We start from the raw sequence: 21,830 nt of genomic DNA on the forward strand, positions 1-21,830 counted from the left end.
GCTCACATCGCCCGACGGTGTGGTGTGCAGTTACACAGAACCACTAGCTACCACTAGGTGTCTAATGGCATGGTGGAGCAGCTCCATAGGAAGTTGAAAGCTGCTCTCACTTGCCATGACACCATCTGGATGCGAGCACTTTCACTGGTATTGCTCAGGTTACCAGTATCACTGAAGAAAGAGATTGGTGCTTCATCTGCCAAACTCATCTATTGAAAACAACTCGCTATTCCTGGAGATTTCATGGAGGAAGCACCACAATGCTTTGATGCTGCTATTGGTAGAATGTCTGAGCATCCTTATGGCCAATATTCAACCATCCTCACTGACACATCATGGCACTAGTAAAGTATTTGTGCACACTGATCTGATGCACTGAACACGTCATGTTGTGCACTAACGTGGTACAGCCACCACTTTGGCTGCCCTACTTTGGGGCCACACCACGTGATCACCTGCAGTGAAAAAGGATTCTACATCGAGTACAACAGCAAGCCGCTTGCACCACTACTAACAGGAAGGCCCTCCAGCAACACCTGCAGCTGCACCAGCTTCTGACAGCTGCCACTGCACTGCCATGTGTGGCTCAGTCTCCACCCACCTTGCTTAAGCAGCCGTCGCAGTCGCCTGGACCACACCCACTACAGGCAAAACCGAGCACCCGTGTGCCAGTTGCTGGCAGACTACGTCACAAGTGCTGGACTTTGTATCTGCTTCAACCACCTGTGCTGTGGAAGAATGAAGTCACACCACATGACACAGCCCATATGTGCATCAGCCATTGGATGGGATTAGAATATGCAGTCTGTCTTGTTAAATTGCAACTGCAAAGTACACAACGGCTCGAGGATAAGAAGATGGTTATCAGCTCCAAGTGCATGTATGTCCATTGGTTCTCCCACAGTTACACTATCAGACCACAAGCTCAATCATTGAGGAGTATTCACCCTCCATGAACAGCATTCAAGCACATCTATTGTGCAATGCCCATTACTGGCCATGCGATCGCAAGAGCATAGACTTTCATTATTAGAAAATATTGTTAATTTATTTTGTATTCCTTTGCCACAAATAAATATACCATTGTGCAGTCATGTTTTCTGGCAATTACCATCACCACATCCTACACCCAGAGCACAGTGTGTGGGTGTGGCAAGAAAATGGGCCCACTGCACCACTAACTTGTAAGCAGCAATTCCACACATTCCCACTTCAAGACCTTGCTTGGAACATACTTGTCTAAGCCATATGAACAATAATGACTAGTCAATTTGTCCATTTTATCAATTGAAAGGCAAGTTTCAAGTGAAATATACTTCAACAACATTATTCATAATTTCAGTAAAATAAAAGCATAAAAATATGTCCTATAACAATATGAATAATAACTACTCCCTCATACTTAAGTTATGAAAGTAACTGAAATTATAACTGTAGAAGCTATGTTTACAGACATTTAAAATGAAAGGTAATTTCCTTATTCTATTCTTTATTATTTCTCTGCACCTTAACTCATGACTGCTGTGCTAGATGATGATTCATATTGTTTCTCACCTATAGCTTTAAGTATATATATTAAAATTACTAGAGCTTAGACTATACATATTATAAATAGTTGACATCAAACTTTGTTGATATAGTTTTGTAATACCCTTTATATCTGTGTGTGTGTGTGTGTGTGTGTGTGTGTGTGTGTGCGCACATATCTCTCTTTATATGTATATATTTTTGTATGTATATATAAGCATTTTTCAAAGATTGTTGAAATTTCTTTTAATGGGGCTATTTATTTTCTATTCGGAGAGTAGAACAATTACGTTGACATGTACACACTTCTGGCATGTTACTGAGTGTGTGATGACAGTGCAAGAAAGCAGGAGATGAGGATGAAGTGTTTTCTCTAAATGCTGATCAGTTATTAAAATAAATGTACAATAGTCTTCAAAGAAGTTACACAAATGAATGATAAAGTATACAACTAGCTATTAGCCTATAAACGCAAGTTGACATTCTGAAAAGAATACACAACAGTACCTTTTTTTGTCACAGAGATAACAATTCATCAGTCTAAAGAAACCGTAGTGCCACTTTTCTCAGATTTGTCATACTCCCGGAATGATAGTGAGAATGATGGGAACACCAGAGTAAAAGTGATGCCTTGAGTTCTGATGTGTGCAACCTGCAACATTGGACTTGTATTCACTTCGTTACTGACCTCTAGTGTAACCTGGCTAGCTCCCACTGCAGGGAGCCCTTTTATATAAAGATGCAGTATTTGTACCTTTCACTCAACTTGTAAAAACCTCTAAAAACTTTGTAAATAGTTGAAATGTTGCAAACTAAGAGTACCAGTTGTCAAGGTATAACTTTCAATGCTGTCATCAATAATGTTTGCTTTCTTCCATGCAGATATCATGTTAATGAATGTGTCTCAGTACCATAACCAAACGAAAAATAAAAATACGACATTTCAGTCTTTGATTGCTATTCTTTTAATTTTCAATAACCGGTTTAAAGCTAGCTACCCATCTTCAGATCTATTAGATAAAGTTAAAAATATAATTAACAAGAGAGATTATATAGTTACTGATAGACTATCTTAGTTTACAAAATTTTTTTTCAGAATGAATTAAAATGCAAATGTACCATATATTGCAGTTACAGAGTAACCTTTCAGTACAGAACTACTGGTTCACTGTCATAACTAAAGTAATTTTTAATCTGTTAAAATCTTATATCTGTAGAAATTGTGCAAATGTCCTAAGAGGTTGCTTTATCACCATACATATTAATGGCAGATATACTTTTTAATAATAAGACAATTTTTAAAGAAATAACATTTACATAATCTTTTTTGAGTGCACCATGAACTGAAATAATGTTCTGTAAACTAAGATAATTCTATCAGTAACTATATAATCTCTCTTGTTAATTATATTTTTAACTTTATCTAACAGATCTGAAGATAGGCAGCTAGCCTGAAACCAGTTACTGAAAATAAAAAAATAGTGATCAAAGACTGAAATGCCATATTTTTATTCAAAGAACAGTTGTGGTTATCCTAGTAAGACAATCATGTCTTGTTTTGATAAAACGATGAATTGCTGCAATCTGTATAAAAAGGCAGTTTCAGTGACATCTTGCCCTTAGTGCATTATACTGTTGCAATTTAGATAACTCATTCATCAGTGAACATTACATGTTATATGTCAAATGATTTTCAATCAGTATAATTACATGTTTTGAGTCCACACAAATACAGATGGATAAAGGTGAGCCAGTTTGGTTTGGAAGCATTTTTCTTGCAACATAAAACAAGGATAATTTAAATGGCTACTGTTATCTGATCCAATAAATACAGAAAATTACTAGTTATTTCCAGCATTTTAATTTTTATAAGAAGATTAAAAACAATTGAGGTGTCTATTAATTTTAGGTGTTAACAGTTTAAGGTATGTAGAGCACAAATGCTGATTAGAATACAAATCAGTAATACCAGTAACAATACAAGAATAATAACTGACAATTTCACAAACAAATTTGAATTATTATGTGACATTCACCACCACCATCACTTGTTATTTGACATCCACTGTCAGCTGACAGTAGTTGGGTGTGCCAGACAGAGTACTGTTATAACACAGATACATTGTAGTTAGGCTTGAACAAACTATAACCACTAAGCACAAAGTGAAGTATAATTGCTATGACAGCCATTGGCACATCTGGAGCAGCTTTGTCCAGTGATGTACACAGATTGGCCAATGAAATTCCCCGCTGGTCCATAGTTGCACACGTACAACTGTGAAGTCCAGCCACCTGGTTCAGTAAATGCTGTGTAGCCACACCCAATGTAGCGTGTGACAGCCCATACAACTTGTGAATAATGGCCAGTTGCTGCACTGAATCTGCAACATATTAAAAGTAGACACAATTAGGAGGAGACTTTGTTCTCCACATGTTGGATGGAAGAATGAATGAATTAGAGTAGGAAACGGATGAAGGGATACTGTGAGAAAAAAATTGCTGCACATGTTCAAATACCCTCCCTACTCATGCACAATGAATCAAATGAATAAGCAATTAAAATCCATAGTAATACAAACAATTAGCAAAGAAGTGGCACTGTCTGGAATGATTTGAGGCTGCTCACCATCTCTTCCTGTTGTTTACATCTACATAAATATTCTGCAAATGATTGAAGTATATTGCATTATTCCCTCTTCCATTCATGCATCGACCGTGTGAAGAAAGACTGTTTAAATGACTGTGAACACTGCAGTTAGTTCAATCTTGTCAGCACAGTCGCTACCTGAGTGACACTTGTGGTGATGCGGATTACACTGAGGTGGTAAAAGTCATAGGTTGCCTCCTAATAACATGTCAGACCCCCTTTGCCTGGTGTAGTGCAACAACTTGGTGATACATGGACTCAACAAGTCATTGGAAGCCCCTGCAGAAATATTCAGTCATGCTGCCTCTATAGCTGTCCATAATTGCAAAAGTGTTGTTGGTACAGGGTTTTGTACACAAACTGACCTCTCAGTTATGTCTCATGAATGTTCCAGGGGATTCATGTTAGGCAACATGGATGGTCAAATGATTCACTCAAATTGTCAAGAATGTTCTTCAAACCAATTGCATACAATTGTGGCATGATGACATGACACATTGTCATCCATAAAAGTTAATAGTTGTTTGGGAAAATGAAGTCCATGAATGGCTGCAAATGGTCTCCATGCAGCCAAACATAACCATTTCCAGTCAATGATTGGTACAGTTGGACCAGAGGACCCAGTCCATTCCATGTAAACAAAGCCCATACAATTATGGAGCCACCACCAGCTTGCACAGTACCTTGCTGACAACTTGGGCCCATGGCTTCATGGGGTCTGTGCCACACTCAAACCCTGCCACCAGCTCTGATAAACTGAAATCAGCATTCATCTGACCAAGCCATTGCTTTCCAGTCATTTAGGGTCCAACCGGTAAGGCCGTGAGCCCAGGAGAGGAGCTGCATGCGAAGTCGTACTATTGGCAAAGACACTGCTGCGGCCTACTGCTGCCATAGTCCTCTGCAGCATGGTTCAAAATACTACATTTGTCGTGCATCCCACATTGATTCCTGCATTTACTTCACACAGTGTTGCTTGTCTGTTAGCACTAACAACTCTGTGCAAACGCCGCAACTCTCAGTCATTAAGTGAAGACTGTCTGCCACTGCACTGTCCGTGGTGAGAAGTGATGCCTGAAATTTGACATTCTTTGCACACGCTTGACACTGTGTATCTTGGAATATAGGATTCTCTAACAATTTCCGAAATGGAATGTCTCATACATCTAGTTCCAACTACCATTCGACGTTCGGAGTGAGTTAATTCCCATCGTGTGGCCATAATTGCAACCCTTTCACATGAATCACCTGCGTACAAATGACAGCTCTGCCAATGCACTGCCTTTTTATACTCTGTGTATGTGATACTACTGCCACCTTTATACATGCACATTGCTATCCCATGAATTTTGTCAGTTCTGTGTATCCCCTGATTCTCCACTTAATACTTGCTCTTAATACTTTGTAAGTAGGCTCTCCCCCAGCAGTTGGTGACTGTCTTAAAATGTCTGAAAAATCAGATTATTCAGTTAGTGAGCCAAACAAACCTGTCATCATTCATACTACTGTTCTTTGTATTCATGCAGTATCATTTTTTAGTCCTAGTTCGTATGAGTTCCATACAATTAAGCAACATTCAAGGATGGCTGCATAAGTGCATTTAAGCAATTTCCTTTGTAGACTGAAAACATTTTCCCAGCACCCTACTTTTGGATGGACACTTTATCTACGATTGGGCCCGTGTTATCATTACACCTCAGATATTCATAAATTGTTAGACCCAAGTAATTGTATGAGCTGACTCTGATTTTAATTGTGACTCGGTGATATTGTTGTCACAAAATACTACTTTTCTGAGGTTTATGAAGTGCACAGTTTTATATTTCTGTGCATTTAAAGCAGGAATCACTGACTAATCACTACCCACATTTCCAAAGCACTCTTCTACAATCCCACTATGTTTCATTTCAGTGTTCACTATCAAGCAGTGAATGATATAACTGGTCAAGATTTTGAGTCCAAGTCTATTTATTAATAACTGCTAAATTCAAGTATCATCCCAGATGAAGGCATGCCATTGCTTTGGTCAATTTTGTAGCTTGTTTATTTGTTTACGTATGTTAGTGGTAAGCTGGCCATTCAGCTCCATAGTCCTTGATAGGTAGAAGTCTGAAGGTTTCAGCTGGTAGTCATTTGTTTTTAGCTGCAGCCAACATTACCAACTTGACAACATGTTATGAGGTAGCCATTGTCATATGCAGTGTTACTGTTTTTCACTTCTGCCTGTTTCGTATTCTTTCCTTCTCAAGTTTATGTAACTGTTGCAGTTAGGATCTTTATTAAATATATCATTATATGAGAAGATTTTGCTTTCAATTACAAAAAACCCTGAAGCCTTTTTTACCTCCTTGCATGACTTTTGCTTTCACAGAAGTTCCCCCCCAAATGGCTCCTCACACCGTTGGGGCTGGGCTGCCTTTTGCAACTCCCTGCAACTCTCTGTGGCAATCAACCAACTAGCAGATAACACATTGTAATCATTACAAGTATTGCATAAATTTGACAAATAATTTGTATAAGTACCTGCAACTGGGTTTCAAGCTGGATCCACCGTTTACATTCGATGCTGAAGTGCTGTTCCAGAACATGGAGTGCCTCAGCAATTATGTTGATATGTAAGTGGAAACTGAAAGTAGCCATGGAAATTGAAAGTAACCTGGGGCAGCAGTGAGTGTTTGGGCTGAGAATGGAGGCATGCCAGGGTAATCCATGCGGTTGTGTGAATCGCTGTGCCAAGGGGGCGTAGTGTCTAATGCACATGCCTTGTAAGCAGGAAACCCGTGTTCGATTTCCAGTGTTGGTACATATTTTCACTCATTGCTTCATTCTTGATATATAAAATTAAATTTGTTTCAACACATCACCATTTCACAAAAACATAATATTTTTCAATTAACCTATGTATACAGATAGAAAATATATTGAAAATGATTTATAGAATATTATTGTCTTAGAAGTCCATTAGGAGGACTTCAGGGATTCCTACCTATGACCAATGTTCAGGCTGCAAGGGGTCCTTCCACCTGATTTTGTGGTTACAGGAAGTATCTGATGTGGACACAAACATGATTTCTTAAAGACATAAGTGTAAGTAAAGGCACTAAATCATCAGATTGGTAAAGTTGAGTAGAAAGGTAATTTTGAGGATTAGAACTATCTATACTACATATGAGAGTTTATTATGGAGCACGTTCCATGGTGGTTGTTCTACTTGTTTACCTGAGGTATTACTTATGGTCTCCATACAGTGACGAGAACTGTCGCGCTGCACTTGATGTCATTGCAAGTGCAACAAAGAGACTGGTGCACTATACGTAACTCCAAGGAATGTAAATGACTTGAACATAATATATTGTAATATTGTGAAGATCTGTTATATCTTGTTTTAATAGCTAGTTGTTTAACTGGATAAATTTCACAGTCTGAACTGGAAGTCAGCCTAACATAAAGGCACATGCTAATGACTAATACCCTATTTTATGTATAGGCAATGTATAATAAACTCCAAGATCCACTTCAGTATCCACTTCAGTAGCTGACATAACCTCTGCAGTAAATGCAACCTTGTTGATACTGTGCCTCATCGGTACACATGTGGAGATAGAATTATCAACTGGAGGCTGACCAGGAGAAAACTGCTCAGATAACAAGGACTTCCACAAACAATGTACCAAGTAACATTTTCTACAGACCAGAAGCAAGTTACCACCCTCAGGCGAAAAAATAACACAGTGACATATACCAGCTACATTTTTAACAATATTGGAAGCAATGAATGTCTTGAGTACAAAATCTATATGGAACCTGAATTCCAAAAAACGCTTAAGTACCCAAACCACAATACGAAATATGGTAACATGATATGAATTGTCTGCAACAGAATGGGTAGATTTTAGGGACATGTGGATTTCTTATCAAGAGTGGATGGGTTAGACCACAAAGCACTAGCAGTGCCATGGAAAGGCCCCACTGCTCCTGCAAGGTGTTCCCGACCCTAACCTTCCTCACAACTCACGTATGAGAAATTAATCAATATTACAGCAGATACAAGAATATGATGGCAAACATTTAGTGTCTGTTACAAAGGAAGATGTTGAACTCCCTAAGGGTGCTGTTAGAAGTCTGAAACTGACAAAAATGACAAGGCAGTGAAGTACTTTGTGGTGTTGCTGTTCGGGACTGCCCTTCTGTCAAAATAATTTTGCCTGGAGGAGACCAAGGTGCGTACATCAAGGATTAATTGATTGATTAAATTGGGTCTGGTAATTGATAAAGAGGAACCTCAGGCTGCTATTGTTAAATATTGAATATCATTCCTCATTCTATGAATGCTGTAAATGATTATGGCAATAAGCTGTCACCTTATTCATATCACTCCTTTGTAAGCTAGTCATTTTTGTCACTGTTTTTGTGGGGAAAAAAGGTGGTTACCCTGTCTAACTGCAATGCTGGGGTCCAGGTTCAATTCCTGGCTGGGACAAAGATTTTATTTTCTTGGGGAGTGGGTGCTGTGTTGTCATCATCATCATCATCATCATCAACAACAATGTCACCAAAATGGTATTGGATAAAAGACTTGCACTACGTGGCTAAATAATCCTAGAAGAGTGGCACTGGCCAGTGATGTCGTTAGATCATTGCATTTCATAAATTCCAATTGTAATTCCAAGTTACCAGAATACTGATTTAGCAGACACTGTCATTAAATCAAGACTTGAGAAATTTTTTCATATAGTCAGGGGTTCAATGACTGCTGTAGAGCAGATATGTATTTTATTCTTAATATTAAAAATCAAGATGATGAAACTAAATATGGAAGAGCTTTAGCAACTGTACTTTGCAACTGTCAAGAAGCAAGTTCCTGCCTCTTGCACTGTGCAAAACCCTGCGATAAACAGCCATTCCCCCCCACCCCCCACCCCCCCATCCACCCCCAAATGTTCTCAAATAAGCCTATCATGGCCCATCATTGTTACAATGCCAATCATGTTTTCTAGCAAGGAGACCCGATCTTCCTCAACCAATCACTGCAGTGCAGTTCATATTCTGTTCTCTGAATGCCTGGAGGTCCTGTAGCCAAACCCCTGGTGCATTTCACAAGATGAGGGCAGCTTCCTAGTGAAAAAAAAGCTCCATCTCGTCCATAAAACGATTTAGTGGGCACTGATTTGGTGAGGCGTGGTGGCATTTAAGGAACATAGCATGCAGAGAAGTTGATCATCCCATCTCACACGGTAGGCTGTTCTTGTAATAAACACATTAGCTGGGTGCCAGCCCGATGTCACTTTACCTGGAGCCGCACGTGGGATAAGGAGACCAGGCTCCCTCTTTCATTCTTGCTTCACCGTGACTAGTGACTGTTATGATGTTTTAATTGAGACATTTTCCTTATGTTGTGTCACACTATCCCTTACCATAAGTGAGCCACAAATGGCGAAAAATGATCTACTGTGAGTGGTGCGTAATGAAAGGCAACGGTGCCTTCGGGGCAGGCCACTGTCATTGTAATACTCGTCAGGACTTCCCCTTTCATTTTGTTTCAGCAATTATCACACAGTTTCATATGCCTTTGGTGTATCTAAATTTTCTCTGGTTGTCAGTAATCTGATGGACTATTAGGGTTAGGGTAAACCACTGATTGAGCTCAGATTACTTGCAGACTTGAATAGCAGTAGTAGAAGTAAATACGGCTAAAGAGACAGATTTTTGGACGCTGGATGTGACCATTGCATTAGGGGCAGCTTTAGAACTTTCCCCGAGCAGCATGCGAGTTTGCTGACCCTTCTCTTTGTTAGCCTGACTTCGTAGTCACCAAAACTGGCCATGTGCCTGGCAGGGTAGTGGTTTATGGACCGCCATTCTGAGGGCAGGCCTTGTTCCACTACGCGGCCAAGCAAGAGGGTGGGAATGCCGTGGCTTAATGCAAAATAACACTTTTCTAGGAACTGGTGGCGCCGGGCATCCTGGCGCCGGCCTAACCACTTTAGGTATTCCCGTAACCTCGAGGACGAAATGCTGACTCTGAAACTCCACAAGGAAAGCCGGACAAACTTCCAGACATGTTCAGTTATACCAAGAGCCAAGAAACACAAGCAATAAAACAGAACTACTGCTTCGATGGGAAGTAACTGATATGCATGAGAAATATGCAGTCCAGTCCTGTGTCTCGGTTTTGTTGTTGGGGTGCGACTCACTATTCCTCACTATCTTCTCTCCACAAAGAAGTTGCACACACACACACATATTTAAACGTGGAGGTGACACCAACCTCTCACAACACAAAAGTATGACCCAATGCACAGCGGTGAGGTTGGGCTTGGTGGCCTACTTAGCATTTCACAAATCCAAATTCAGCTCACACAACTCAGGCGCTGCTAAGCACACTTGAAAAAGACACCACAGAAAACTGTCACATTGACCAAGGGCGTGCCCATATGCACTAGAAACTTATCAGAAGATAGGTGGAATGCTATGAGAGTTTGCCTCTCATAAGCACTCGTAAGAGTGGTAAGCACCCTACAGAACCACCAGAGACACAAGACTGGCCCAGCTTTCACACATGCCAGATAACGATTCCCCCATCAAGGATGCACTGCTCCGTGAACCACCCAATGGCATTGCTCGTGTCGTTGAAGCTTCACAGCTATGTAATTGTTCCACCGCCCAAGGTCTCTAAGTCTTTGTCTGCAACTTTTCCCCTACTTGGGCTAGTCGATCGTTTACTTTGGCAATATTCTCTGTGTTGGTCATCACTGCCAAATTTCCCTGTGCCAAGACTTTTGAACTTTTGTCTGCCACAGAGCTCGCTCATTTTGCTCTGTTGTCAGCAGCAATAGCAATCTTTTTCACACCTGCTGCCTCATTTTGGGCAAGGAGAGCAACTTTATTTGCCTCCGTCCTCAGTTTGTGTACATCAGAAAGTTTTGCCCCAAACTCATCATTCATTCACCAATCTGCTCCTTTAATGCGATCGCCCTCTCCCTCCATTTTCTTTCTGAATCTATCTGCTTCTTAAGCTGACCTAGGAGAGCAAAGATTGGGTAAGGTTTCAGTTCATAATGCGTATCAGCCATTGGCGAAGCAACCCATGATTGTTGAGCGCAGCTGCACTGGTGTCGCACTGTGTGTCTGCCTTCTATCTCCCTTTCTGAATTTCTACTCTTGACTAATATGTCTAAATGACCATGATCATTTCCATCATCAGACTCGTCACGACTGTTAATTCCCTGTTCTGATTGTGCATCATCTATCAGGACTGAGGACCGAATGCCTATCATACGCCTTTGGGCCTGACTGCTCTATGGGAAGCCCTTCCAACAAGTCACCAGAAGGGTTGACGTCACCGTTATTAGCATGTTCCATCAGATTTCCTGAGTCTACTAGACTTTGGCCACGAAGTAACTTCGCTTTTCTCCTTGTCAACATTCACAGCAATGGGGAATAAAAAAGAAATTATTTTGCATGACCCAAAAAGAGAACAACAAAAAAACCGAACACAAAACAAAAACTATGCATATGTAAGCACACCTAATAGTATCTGACTCCCAAATACACTAAACAAAAACACACAATTACCCCACAAAAAGAAGAGTTTTTGCACCACAGGTAGCAACACTGAACTGTCAAATTTGTTTATGCGCTACAGAATCCACAAAACCAAAACATGAACAAAAATAAATATGTTACATAACAAAAGAAAAAAAATTTTTCTCATCTGTGCCAGCTCTAAGTACTACCTCAGAACTAAAAAAATTGGACTGAAATGCAAAAAGAAAAACACAAATGTAATTACATAATGATTACTTTTATCAGAGGGAACCGAGGGGAAAATCGATCCTAGCAGGGTCACCAACACGCGAGCTAGCCTGTGGTGGTGGCAGTTCTCCATCTGCAAATGACTAAAAAGTTGTAACCACCACACCCAAGAGGTGCCACATTCCTCAATAGCGCAAGGAAATCTGACTAGTGGCCCCAGTGTGGATCACCCCCGAGTTGGATAACTTGACATACTTTAATTTAATTCCTTGAAACCCACAACAAAATAAATGACATCGTAGGGAATGAGAATGGGTGTTGTTGAAAAATTGACAACAAGCAACTGCTGTATCACAAAGAGATTTGTTAATTAATATCAAGGTCAAGAGAGAACAAACATATAAACATAAACTTCAGCTGTATAACATATCATCAACACGAACTCAGGTTGGTTAGCAATAGACTTGGGGAACCTAATTGGAACGTATGTGTAAATGAGACTGGCTATTGTGAGTGGAAAGATGTCAATCTAGGCAAACACACTCTGATGTAACGTTTCACTGATTGTTCTCTAGCACCAAAATATAATTAAGCATACAATGGACACTGGGAGTGACTACTGTGATTACAAGGCTGCTATGAAAAAAGATGGTTGTGAAAACGATTGATAGGCTTCTGAGTTTGCCGAAGCTGCACAACAAAACCAGTATAGCCGGTGAAAGACGAGATGCTGTTGTCAGCGTGTGGGCGCTGCCGAAACGCCGTACTGTTGGATATGACCCTACGTCTGCTGGTGATTGTCTCACATACGTGAAAATATAAAGTTTCGACTAGGTGTCCGGATGTCTTTACAATTAACTGCTCTCCCATAGAAACTGAAGAGCTCTAGTGACTGTACTGCACGACAGTTGAGAAGCAAGTTCCTGAAGTTCCTGCCTCTCCTGCTGCTCCCCTCCCCCCCTCCCCCAATGTTCTCGTACCTACCATGGCCCAACAAATGTGACATCCAGAGAAATTCATTGTCCTGTCTCACAAGGTACGCTATTCTTGTAATAATCACATTAGCTGGGTGCCTGCCTAGTGCCACTCTACCTGGACTCGCACACGGCATAAGGAGATCAGGTTCCTACACCATGTCCACTCACTAATAAAGCAGTTAGGCTGGCGTCAGGATGCCCAGTGCTGCCAGTTTCTAGAGAAGTGTCATTTTGCAATCAGCAATGGCATTCCCAACCTCTTGCTTGGCCTCTAGCGGAACAAGGCCGGCCATCAGAATGGCGGCCCATAAACCACTGCAGTTTCGGTGACTACAAAGGCAGGTTAGCAATGAGAAGGCTCTGCAAACTCGCTTGCTGCTTGGGTAAAGTTTGAAAGCTGGCCCTAATGCAATGGTCACCTCCAGCATCCAAAAATCTGTCTCTATAGCCATGTTTATTTATACTACTGCTACTCAAGTCATGCTAGTAATATGAGATCAATCAGTGGTTTACCTAACCCTAATAGTACCCCAGATTACTATCAATCAGGGAAAATTTAGATACACCTAAGATGAATGAAACTGTATGATAATCACCGAAATATAATGAAAGGGGAAGTGCCTGACGGGTATTATCATGGCAGTGGCCTGCCCGGAAGGTACCACCATGTTTCGAACGGAAGAATGGACAGATTTGAAACGTGGTTTATCTTAGGATTTGATCATGTTTCAGAAATAAATAATCAATAGGAAATCATAGATGGTAAACTTAAACAAGTACATAATATAAAGACAGAACAGGACAAAATGTTGCGAAGAACTGATGCTTTAGGAAGTGAATTATCAGGCACTAAAACACTTTTAAGTAAATAAGGAAGTAGAATATACATGTTTTGTACTTCATTATTAATGAATTAGAACCTAAATTGCAAAAATGTGAACTAGAAATGGAGTTAGAGAGTAAAGAAGCGCACATGAAGCCCACAGATTTTTTGAAAGCAAGTCAATGTTCCCACCAACTGCAGTTGTGAGGGAGCTTCAGCAACAAATAGCAGCAGGAATTTTATTACTATTACAAAAAAGGGTCACACAGTAATGCTTTAAGTTTAGAAGAAACATAAAGAGAATCAAGGAATCCAGTAGAAGATTGTCAAAAAGGAGTGTAGTAGTAAGTAAGTACTGCGATACTAAGTGAAGTATTGAATCAAAAATTCCCAAGATTTACACCTTCAGAAGAAATTAATCCTGTACTCTTTCTTAAATCTTTTCAGTGTATGTTACCAGAATCTTTGACAATTAACAATAGTAAGTCATATGACAAGTGATGCAGCACAATGGGGTATGCTACAATTAGAAGATGTTACAACTTATCATGATTTTTAAACTGATTTCAAAGCTAAATTCTGGAGTGAAGGTACAGAAAAGAAATTATGAATACAATTTTTTGCTTAAAAATCGTATAATAGTAGTTTCTGGAATGGTTGTAGGGATTTCATAGAGTGGCATATTAACAAGGCGAAGTATTTAGATGATCCAATAAGAGAAGAGCACTTAAACATTTGTCAGTTATCATCGAGAGTAAGAGACAAGCTAGTAAGAAAGGATTGGATAAAAGTTAACATTTTATTATAATACTTAGGAGATGTAGATGTAGTGAAAAGGCAGTCAGAAAGATGGCAAGCAGATAACTTTAGCAGCTACACTAACCAACATAACAGTAATGAGGCTCCCTTGTATCTAGCGAAGACCCTACAAATGCAGGATGCAGGGGACACAACAGTCAGGATCATATTTGTGTCCTGAAATAGATACAGAAAGGGAAATAAGAAAAGAAAGTATTAGAATAGTATGTTCAACAATAATATGAACTTGGGAAGGAAAAAATAATACACTTCTGAAGCAATGCAAAATGAGCCACAAGAAACTGCCTCAAGTTTGGTTAGATGTGGTCATGACAATAAATTAACAGAAGAATTATGAACAGAGAATATACGATCAATAAAAGTACACATAAAACCAAAACTGAAAGGTGTACTAGGAAATGTAAAAGTATGAATAACTTTAGATTCTGGGAGTGATGTTTTGGTAACAGTTAATTATTTCTTGGAATGAAATAACTTATTGAACGTATTCCCTAGACTACCAGTAACACGAGTAAAGATAACAGAGATAATGGGTAAACCAGTACATGTCAAGTTATAATGATACAACATTTTAGCAACCAATATTCATTGTTGCAAGTTAAAATGTACTTTTACCCATAATCATAGACAAGAAGAAGTAGTTAGAATATACTTTGAAAAAATAAATACATGTATATTTAACTCTTATGATGGAAGATGTACTAGGCCAAAATTCCAAACACTAATTATGCAATTATGATTGACAGGTAGACAAAAATGATGTAATCAAAATCATAACTAAGTCCGAAAAAACCTTAATAAAAATGAAAAAGAAGATATCATTACTTTGTTATACAAACACATAAATATCTTTTCTATGAGATCAGGAATTATTAAAGATTTTGTTTGTACTTTAAGGACTATACCTCACAGTCCAGTCTTATCAAAAGTATCCAGGCATCTGGCTGAAAATGGCTTATAAGTTCGTGGTGCCCTCCATTGTAATGCTGGAATTCAATATGGTGTTGGCCCACCCTTAGCCTTAATGATGGCTTCTGCTTTCGCAGGCATCCATTCAGTTAGGTGCTGGAAGGTTTATTGGAGAATTGCAGTCCATTTTCAGGAAGTGCTGCGTTGAGGAGAGGTATCGATGTCGGTCAGTGAGGCCTGGCACGAAGTCAGCATTCCAAAATATCCCAATGGTGTTGTATAGGATTCAGCTCAGGGCTCTGTGTAGGCCAGTCCACTACAGGCACGTTATGTCATGTAACTACTCTGCCATAGGCCGTGCATTATGAACAGGTGCTCGATCGTATTGAAAGATGCAATCGCCATCCCCGAACTGCTCTTCAACAGTGGGAAGCAAGAAGGTGCTTAAAACATCAATGTAGGCCTGTGCTGTGATAGTGCCACACAAAACAACAAGGGGTGCAAGCCCCCTCCATGAAACACACTACCACACCATAACACCACCACCTCCGAATTTTACTATTGGCACTACACACACCGGCAGATGATGTTCACTAGGCATTCACCATCCCCACACCCTGCCATCGGATCGCCACATTGTGTACCGTGATTTCTTACTCCACACAACGTTTTCCCACTGTTCAATCGTCCAATGTTTACGCTCCTTACACCAAGCGAGGCATCGTTTGCATTTACCGGCGTGATGTGTGGCTTATGAGCAAACGCTCGACCATGAAATCCAAATTTTTTCACCTCCCCCCTAACTGTCATAGTACTTGCAGTGGATCCTAATGCATTTTGGAATTCCTGTGTGATGGTCTGGATTGATGTCTGCCTTTTACACGTTATGACCCTCTTCAACTGTCAGCAGTCTCTGTCAGTCAACAGATGAGATCGGACTGTATGCTTTTGTGCTGTATCAGAAATAGTGGACCTAGGGATGTTTAGGAGTGTGGAAATCTCACATACAGATGCGTGACACAAGTGACACCCAATCACCTGAACACGTTCAAAGTCCATGAGTTTCGTGGAGTGCCCCATTCTGCTTTCTCATGGTGTTTAATGACTACTGAGGTCGCTGATATGGAGTACCGAGCAGTAGGTGCCAGCACAATGCACCTAATATGAAAAACGTATGTTTTTGGGGGTGCTGGATACTTTTGATCACACAGTTTAAGACCATATTCTACATTGGTATCTACGAAGATATTGATACAGTAGAACAATCCTTTAGTCGTTGTTAAACAAAATCAAGACAGAACCATGCGATTGGTATCAGATGCATGTACTGTCAAAATAATTCAGCTAGAATATAATAGGCCACCTATAATAGAGGAAATGTTAACAAAGTTTGCAGAGGCGAAGTACATAAGTACAATGGATTTAACAGTATGTTACTGGCAAATTGCACTGTATAATGATAAAAAAAATGTACAATATTTTTATATGAAGGATGATCATATCAATTTCAAGTCCTGGTCTTTGGTCTACATATTTTCATATCAGTATTCATAAGAGTGTTGGAAAAGTCAATAGGTGATGAATTAAGGGCTAGTATGTTCTTATACATGAGTGATACAGTAGTGATATTCAAAAAATGGAAGGAAATCTTTGGCTGAATTTTTCCTTAGATTAAGATCCCAAGGTGTTACAATTATGTGGTGTAAATCACCATTCAGAAGAAATGAAGTTATGCTGTTGGGACAAATTAAAGATACATTAGGAATTAGGCCTGATACACACAGACCAGATGCAATTAAACTCTGTCCAGAATCTTCTAATAATACAAACTTCAATCTTATTGAGGAATGGTAGAATTTTAAAAGAAAATTCCTGCAAATGCAGTGCTTAATGCACCTAATTGAATGAAATTACTGAAACAAAACACAACATGGAACTGGAACATACATTGCAAAGAGGACTGCAACAATATAAAAGAAATTTCAACAAACTTGCAACTACTAGGTGACCCAAGTTTCGTTCTGTCTATCCATCTAGCAGTAGCTGCATCAGTCTTACAGTTTCGGATGTCATTTATTTCAGGAATGTGATACATTCAATACAACAGAACACAGGCCAGTAGGTTCTGCTAGTAGAGTGCTAGCACAAAATGAACAGAATTACACTATAACAGAAAAAGAAACTGTATCTGTAGCATGGGTGTTGAGGAAATTGAAGTACCTATTACGAGGAAGGAAAAAAATAATGCACAGTGATCAAAGAGCATTGATGTTTCTGCTAAAAACTAACTATTCAGTATAATACACTTACAAGATGGGCTCTTTTTCTACACAAGTTTGTATTTTCTATTACACACGTAACAGTACAAGATAACATAGTGCCGTGTACACTGTCTAGACTACCACACTTTAACAACTTTAATTTAAACAATGAAACTATAGAATGTGTAGACTACACAAAATTTCTTGGTATGCATGTTGACAGTCAGTTAAAGTGGGAAGAACATATTAAAATACTTAGTAACAGAATCGCTACAGCATGCTATGCTCTGAGAATTCTGACTGCAGTTTGTGATACTACATGTGTCAGATCTGTATATTTTTCTTATATCCACTCTGTTATTACCTATGGAATAATATTTTGGGGAGTCAACAGTAAAAATATTCAAATAGTTTTCAAATTACAAAAAAGAGCAATTCGTATAATAACCAAGAGTGGCAGTAGGGCTCACTGCCTTGAACATTTCCAAAAGCTGGAAATCCTAACTGTCCCCTGTGAATACATTTTTCAAAGTGTTATGTATGTAAAAAAAAATATTGACTGCTATATGAAAAATTCATTAGTACACAGCTATGAAACTAGAAACCAATTCAATCTGCATCTAGAGAGGAAAAATAAAGTTAAAACTCAGCAGAGCTTGTTGTACAATGCTGTTAAATTATATAATAAATTACCCCAAAAAATAAGAGATATTGACACAATCAGACAGTTCAAAACAAAACTAAAATTTTTTTTATTAAATAAAAGTTATTACGCAGTAACGGACTATCTGAATTAAAACATGTAGTGTAATTAAAGTAGCCTGCATTGTAATACAAGAGGAAATAATTATGATATGTAATCAAAAATTGTACAGTACTATAAGAAAATTACAAATTACATAAGGATATAAAACTAATTTAAGATACCTCAAAAATGTGTGTAAATACTAATTTTATGTGTATAATTGTAGGTATATTGTATTGTATATGATTTTGCTGACGAAATCCACACAATGTAAATTGTTACATGGATTAATAAAGAAATCAATCAATCAATCAAACCTGTGGACCTTCAGTCAAACCAGGATGTGAAGGAAAGAGGAAACTTTATTTTTTAAATGGTAATAAATACGAGAAAGGCATTAGAATTTTTGGTTGCAATTTAGAAAAAGAACAAAGGCAAGATGCACATTTCAGGATTCATTTTGTTAACTTACAACAAAACAATACAAAGATTAGTCACCAGTGGAAACTGTACAAAGGGATCTTATTCCACAGTAAGAACAATGCAGAGAAGTGGTTACTGTGTATGCCAGAAGACAGTATAAAATTAGTAACTAGATATGAACATATAGGTTATGCACTTTTTAATCCAAAATATGTATCTTGCATAGGAATAAGTATTATTACTTTAATCAAACAATCAAAAAATCCAGGATGGAATGTAATAATATTATGAAAAGGAAAATTGCCACGCACCATACAGCGGAGATGCTGAGTCGCAAATAGGCACAACAAAAAGACTGTCACAAATAGAGCTTTCGGCCCATAAGGCCTTCATCAAAAATAGAAAACACACACACACACACACACACACACACACACACACACACACACACACACACACACATGATGGCAGTCTCAGGCAACTGTAGCCACACTGAGCAGCAAAGTGGTTGCAGCTTGGCTTGTAGATCACATGACTGTTTTCACAGATAGCCCTGCCTTTGATGGGATAGGTGATGTTTGTGATCACACTGGAATAGGTGGTGGTGAGAGATTGTATGGGACAGTTCTTGCATCTAGGTCTATTACAGTGGTATGAGCCATGAGTTAAGTCATGGGAGCAGCGGTTGTGTAGGGGGGAAGAGTATATTGTGTAGGTCTGGTGAACATGAGAATAACAATGTGGAAGGGGGGCGGTGGGATGGATAGTGGGCTGGACATTTCTCATTTCAGGGCATGACGAGAGGTAGCTGCAACCCTCACAGAGAACATAATTCAGTTGCTCCAGTCCTGGGTGGTACTGAGTTATGAGAGGAATACTCCTCTCTGGCTGGACAGTGGGACTTTGAGAGACTGGAAAGATAAGGCACAGGAGATTTGTTTTTGTACAAGTATGGGAGGATAATTAAGGTGTGTGATGGCTTCAGTGAGATCTTCAGTATATATCGAGAGGGACCAAACGTCACTGCAGATGCAATGACCATGGGTGGCTATGCTGAATGGAAGAGACTTTTTGGTATGGAATGGGTGACAACTGTTGAAGTGGAGGTATTGCTCTGGTTAGTAACTTTGATATGGACAGAGGTACTGATGTAGCCATCTTGAGGTGGAGGCCAACATCAAGTAAGATGACTTGTTGGTCTGAGAAGAACCAGGTGAAACGAATGGGGGAGAAGGTGTTGAGGTTCTGGAGAAATGTGTGTAGTGTGTCCTCACCCTCGATTCAGATCACAAAGATGTCATCAGTGAATCTGAACCAGGTGAGGGATTTGGGGTTCTGGGTGAACAGGAAGAATTCCTTTTGATGGCCCGTGAATAGGTTGGCATAGGATGGTGCCATGTGGGTGCTCATATCCATACTTTGGATTTGTTTGTAGGTAATGCCTTCAAAGGAGAATGTAGGATGTAGTTAGTCATGGTGACTATGAAGTAGGTTGTTGGTTTGGAATCTGTCAGGCATTGTGAAAGGTAGTGTTGTGTTGAGTTGTCTTGTGACAGCCAGAGCGAGAGCACCAGCAGCAGCGAGTACTGTTTGTATAAAGCGTTTATTTTGCATTTTGTTTACGACCTTCCACTAAGGAAGGGATTCTATTTGTGTTTATCTGCTCTGCATAGTAACTAACAGTTCTTGATAAAACTTTACGTAGTTTTCGTGTTAGATTTCTTAGTGTTTTCTTGATCGTTTAGAACAGAAAGCGCCCTAAAACCGTCTTTTGTTTGTTTCGCGGCCGTTAGCCACTAGTCACTTGAATCAGCAGTTGTCTTGTAACAGCCAGAGCGAGAGCACCAGCAGCAGCGAGTACTGTTTGTATAAAGCGTTTATTTTGCATTTTGTTTACGACCTTCCACTAAGGAAGGGATTCTATTTGTGTTTATCTGCTCTGCATAGTAACTAACAGTTCTTGATAAAACTTTACGTAGTTTTCGTGTTAGATTTCTTAGTGTTTTCTTGATCGTTTAGAACAGAAAGCGCCCTAAAACCGTCTTTTGTTTGTTTCGCGTCCGTTAGCCACTAGTCACTTGAATCAGCAGTTGTCTTGTGACAGCCAGAGCGAGAGCACCAGCAGCAGCGAGTACTGTTTGTATAAAGCGTTTTTGTACTTATTTGCTGCGCTTAGCCTTTAAATAGTTTTTCTGGGAAAACCTAGCGTAGTTTTCGCGTCTCGTATTTCAGTGAGTGTTCCTTGATTATCAGAGTAGCTCATCAGAAGATTATCTTGGGAATTTGTCACCGTATAGAGTAGGGTAAACATAGTCATGTGTAGGGACTGTGGTTGTTGTGAGCGGACGCAAGGAGAATTGGCCACTCTTCGGGGGCAGGTGGAGGCTTTGTCTGTTAGGCTCATCGAGCTCGAGGCGCAGGCGTCGGCTCGTAGTGGCGTTGGGGCAACTGTGGTGAGACCTATGCCTACTTCGGTGGCCTTGGAATCACATGGAACCCCTGATGTCGCTGCGTCTTCCGGCAGTGAGCATCTTACCGGTCAGCCATCACTCCAGGGTGAATGGCGGACAGTGGTGGGCTCGCGCGTGCCTGGCCGAAAGGCGAAGGTGGGATCTGGCCGCGTGGCAGCTGCCTTACCCCTTTCCAACAGGTACGGGGTGCTTCCTAGTGGTGATGACATCGTTTCCGAGCCACCACAGGATGCCTCGCCTGTTGGGCCAGTGGCCGATTCTCCGGCAAGGTCCCGACAGTCACAGAGGGCGGGCCTATTAGTTATAGGGAGCTCCAACGTTAGGCGGGTTATGGAGCCCCTCAGGAAAATAGCGGGTAGGTCGGGGAAGAATGCCAGTGTGCACTCGGTGTGCTTGCCGGGGGGTCTCGTCCGTAATGTGGAGGAGGCCCTTCCGGCAGCTATTGAACGCACTGGGTGTGACCGGCTGCAGAT

At 40.0% G+C, this 21,830-nt stretch overlaps 1 protein-coding gene across 1 annotated transcript in view; it reads right to left on the reverse strand.

Annotated features, from left to right (window-relative positions):
- Positions 1-3,430: 3,430 nt before the first annotated feature.
- LOC126481862 (venom allergen 3-like) overlaps positions 3,431-21,830 on the reverse strand; it is a 92,369-nt gene continuing 73,969 nt past the window's right edge. Inside the window, exon 4 of the mRNA XM_050105821.1 lies at positions 3,431-3,908. Within this exon, the coding sequence (XP_049961778.1) occupies positions 3,680-3,908 (229 nt within the window). The 3' untranslated portion in view covers positions 3,431-3,679. The remainder of the gene's footprint in view (positions 3,909-21,830) is intronic.

This window comes from Schistocerca serialis, chromosome 5 (genome assembly GCF_023864345.2).
Source record: "Schistocerca serialis cubense isolate TAMUIC-IGC-003099 chromosome 5, iqSchSeri2.2, whole genome shotgun sequence".
Classification (NCBI taxonomy): domain Eukaryota; kingdom Metazoa; phylum Arthropoda; class Insecta; order Orthoptera; family Acrididae; genus Schistocerca; species Schistocerca serialis.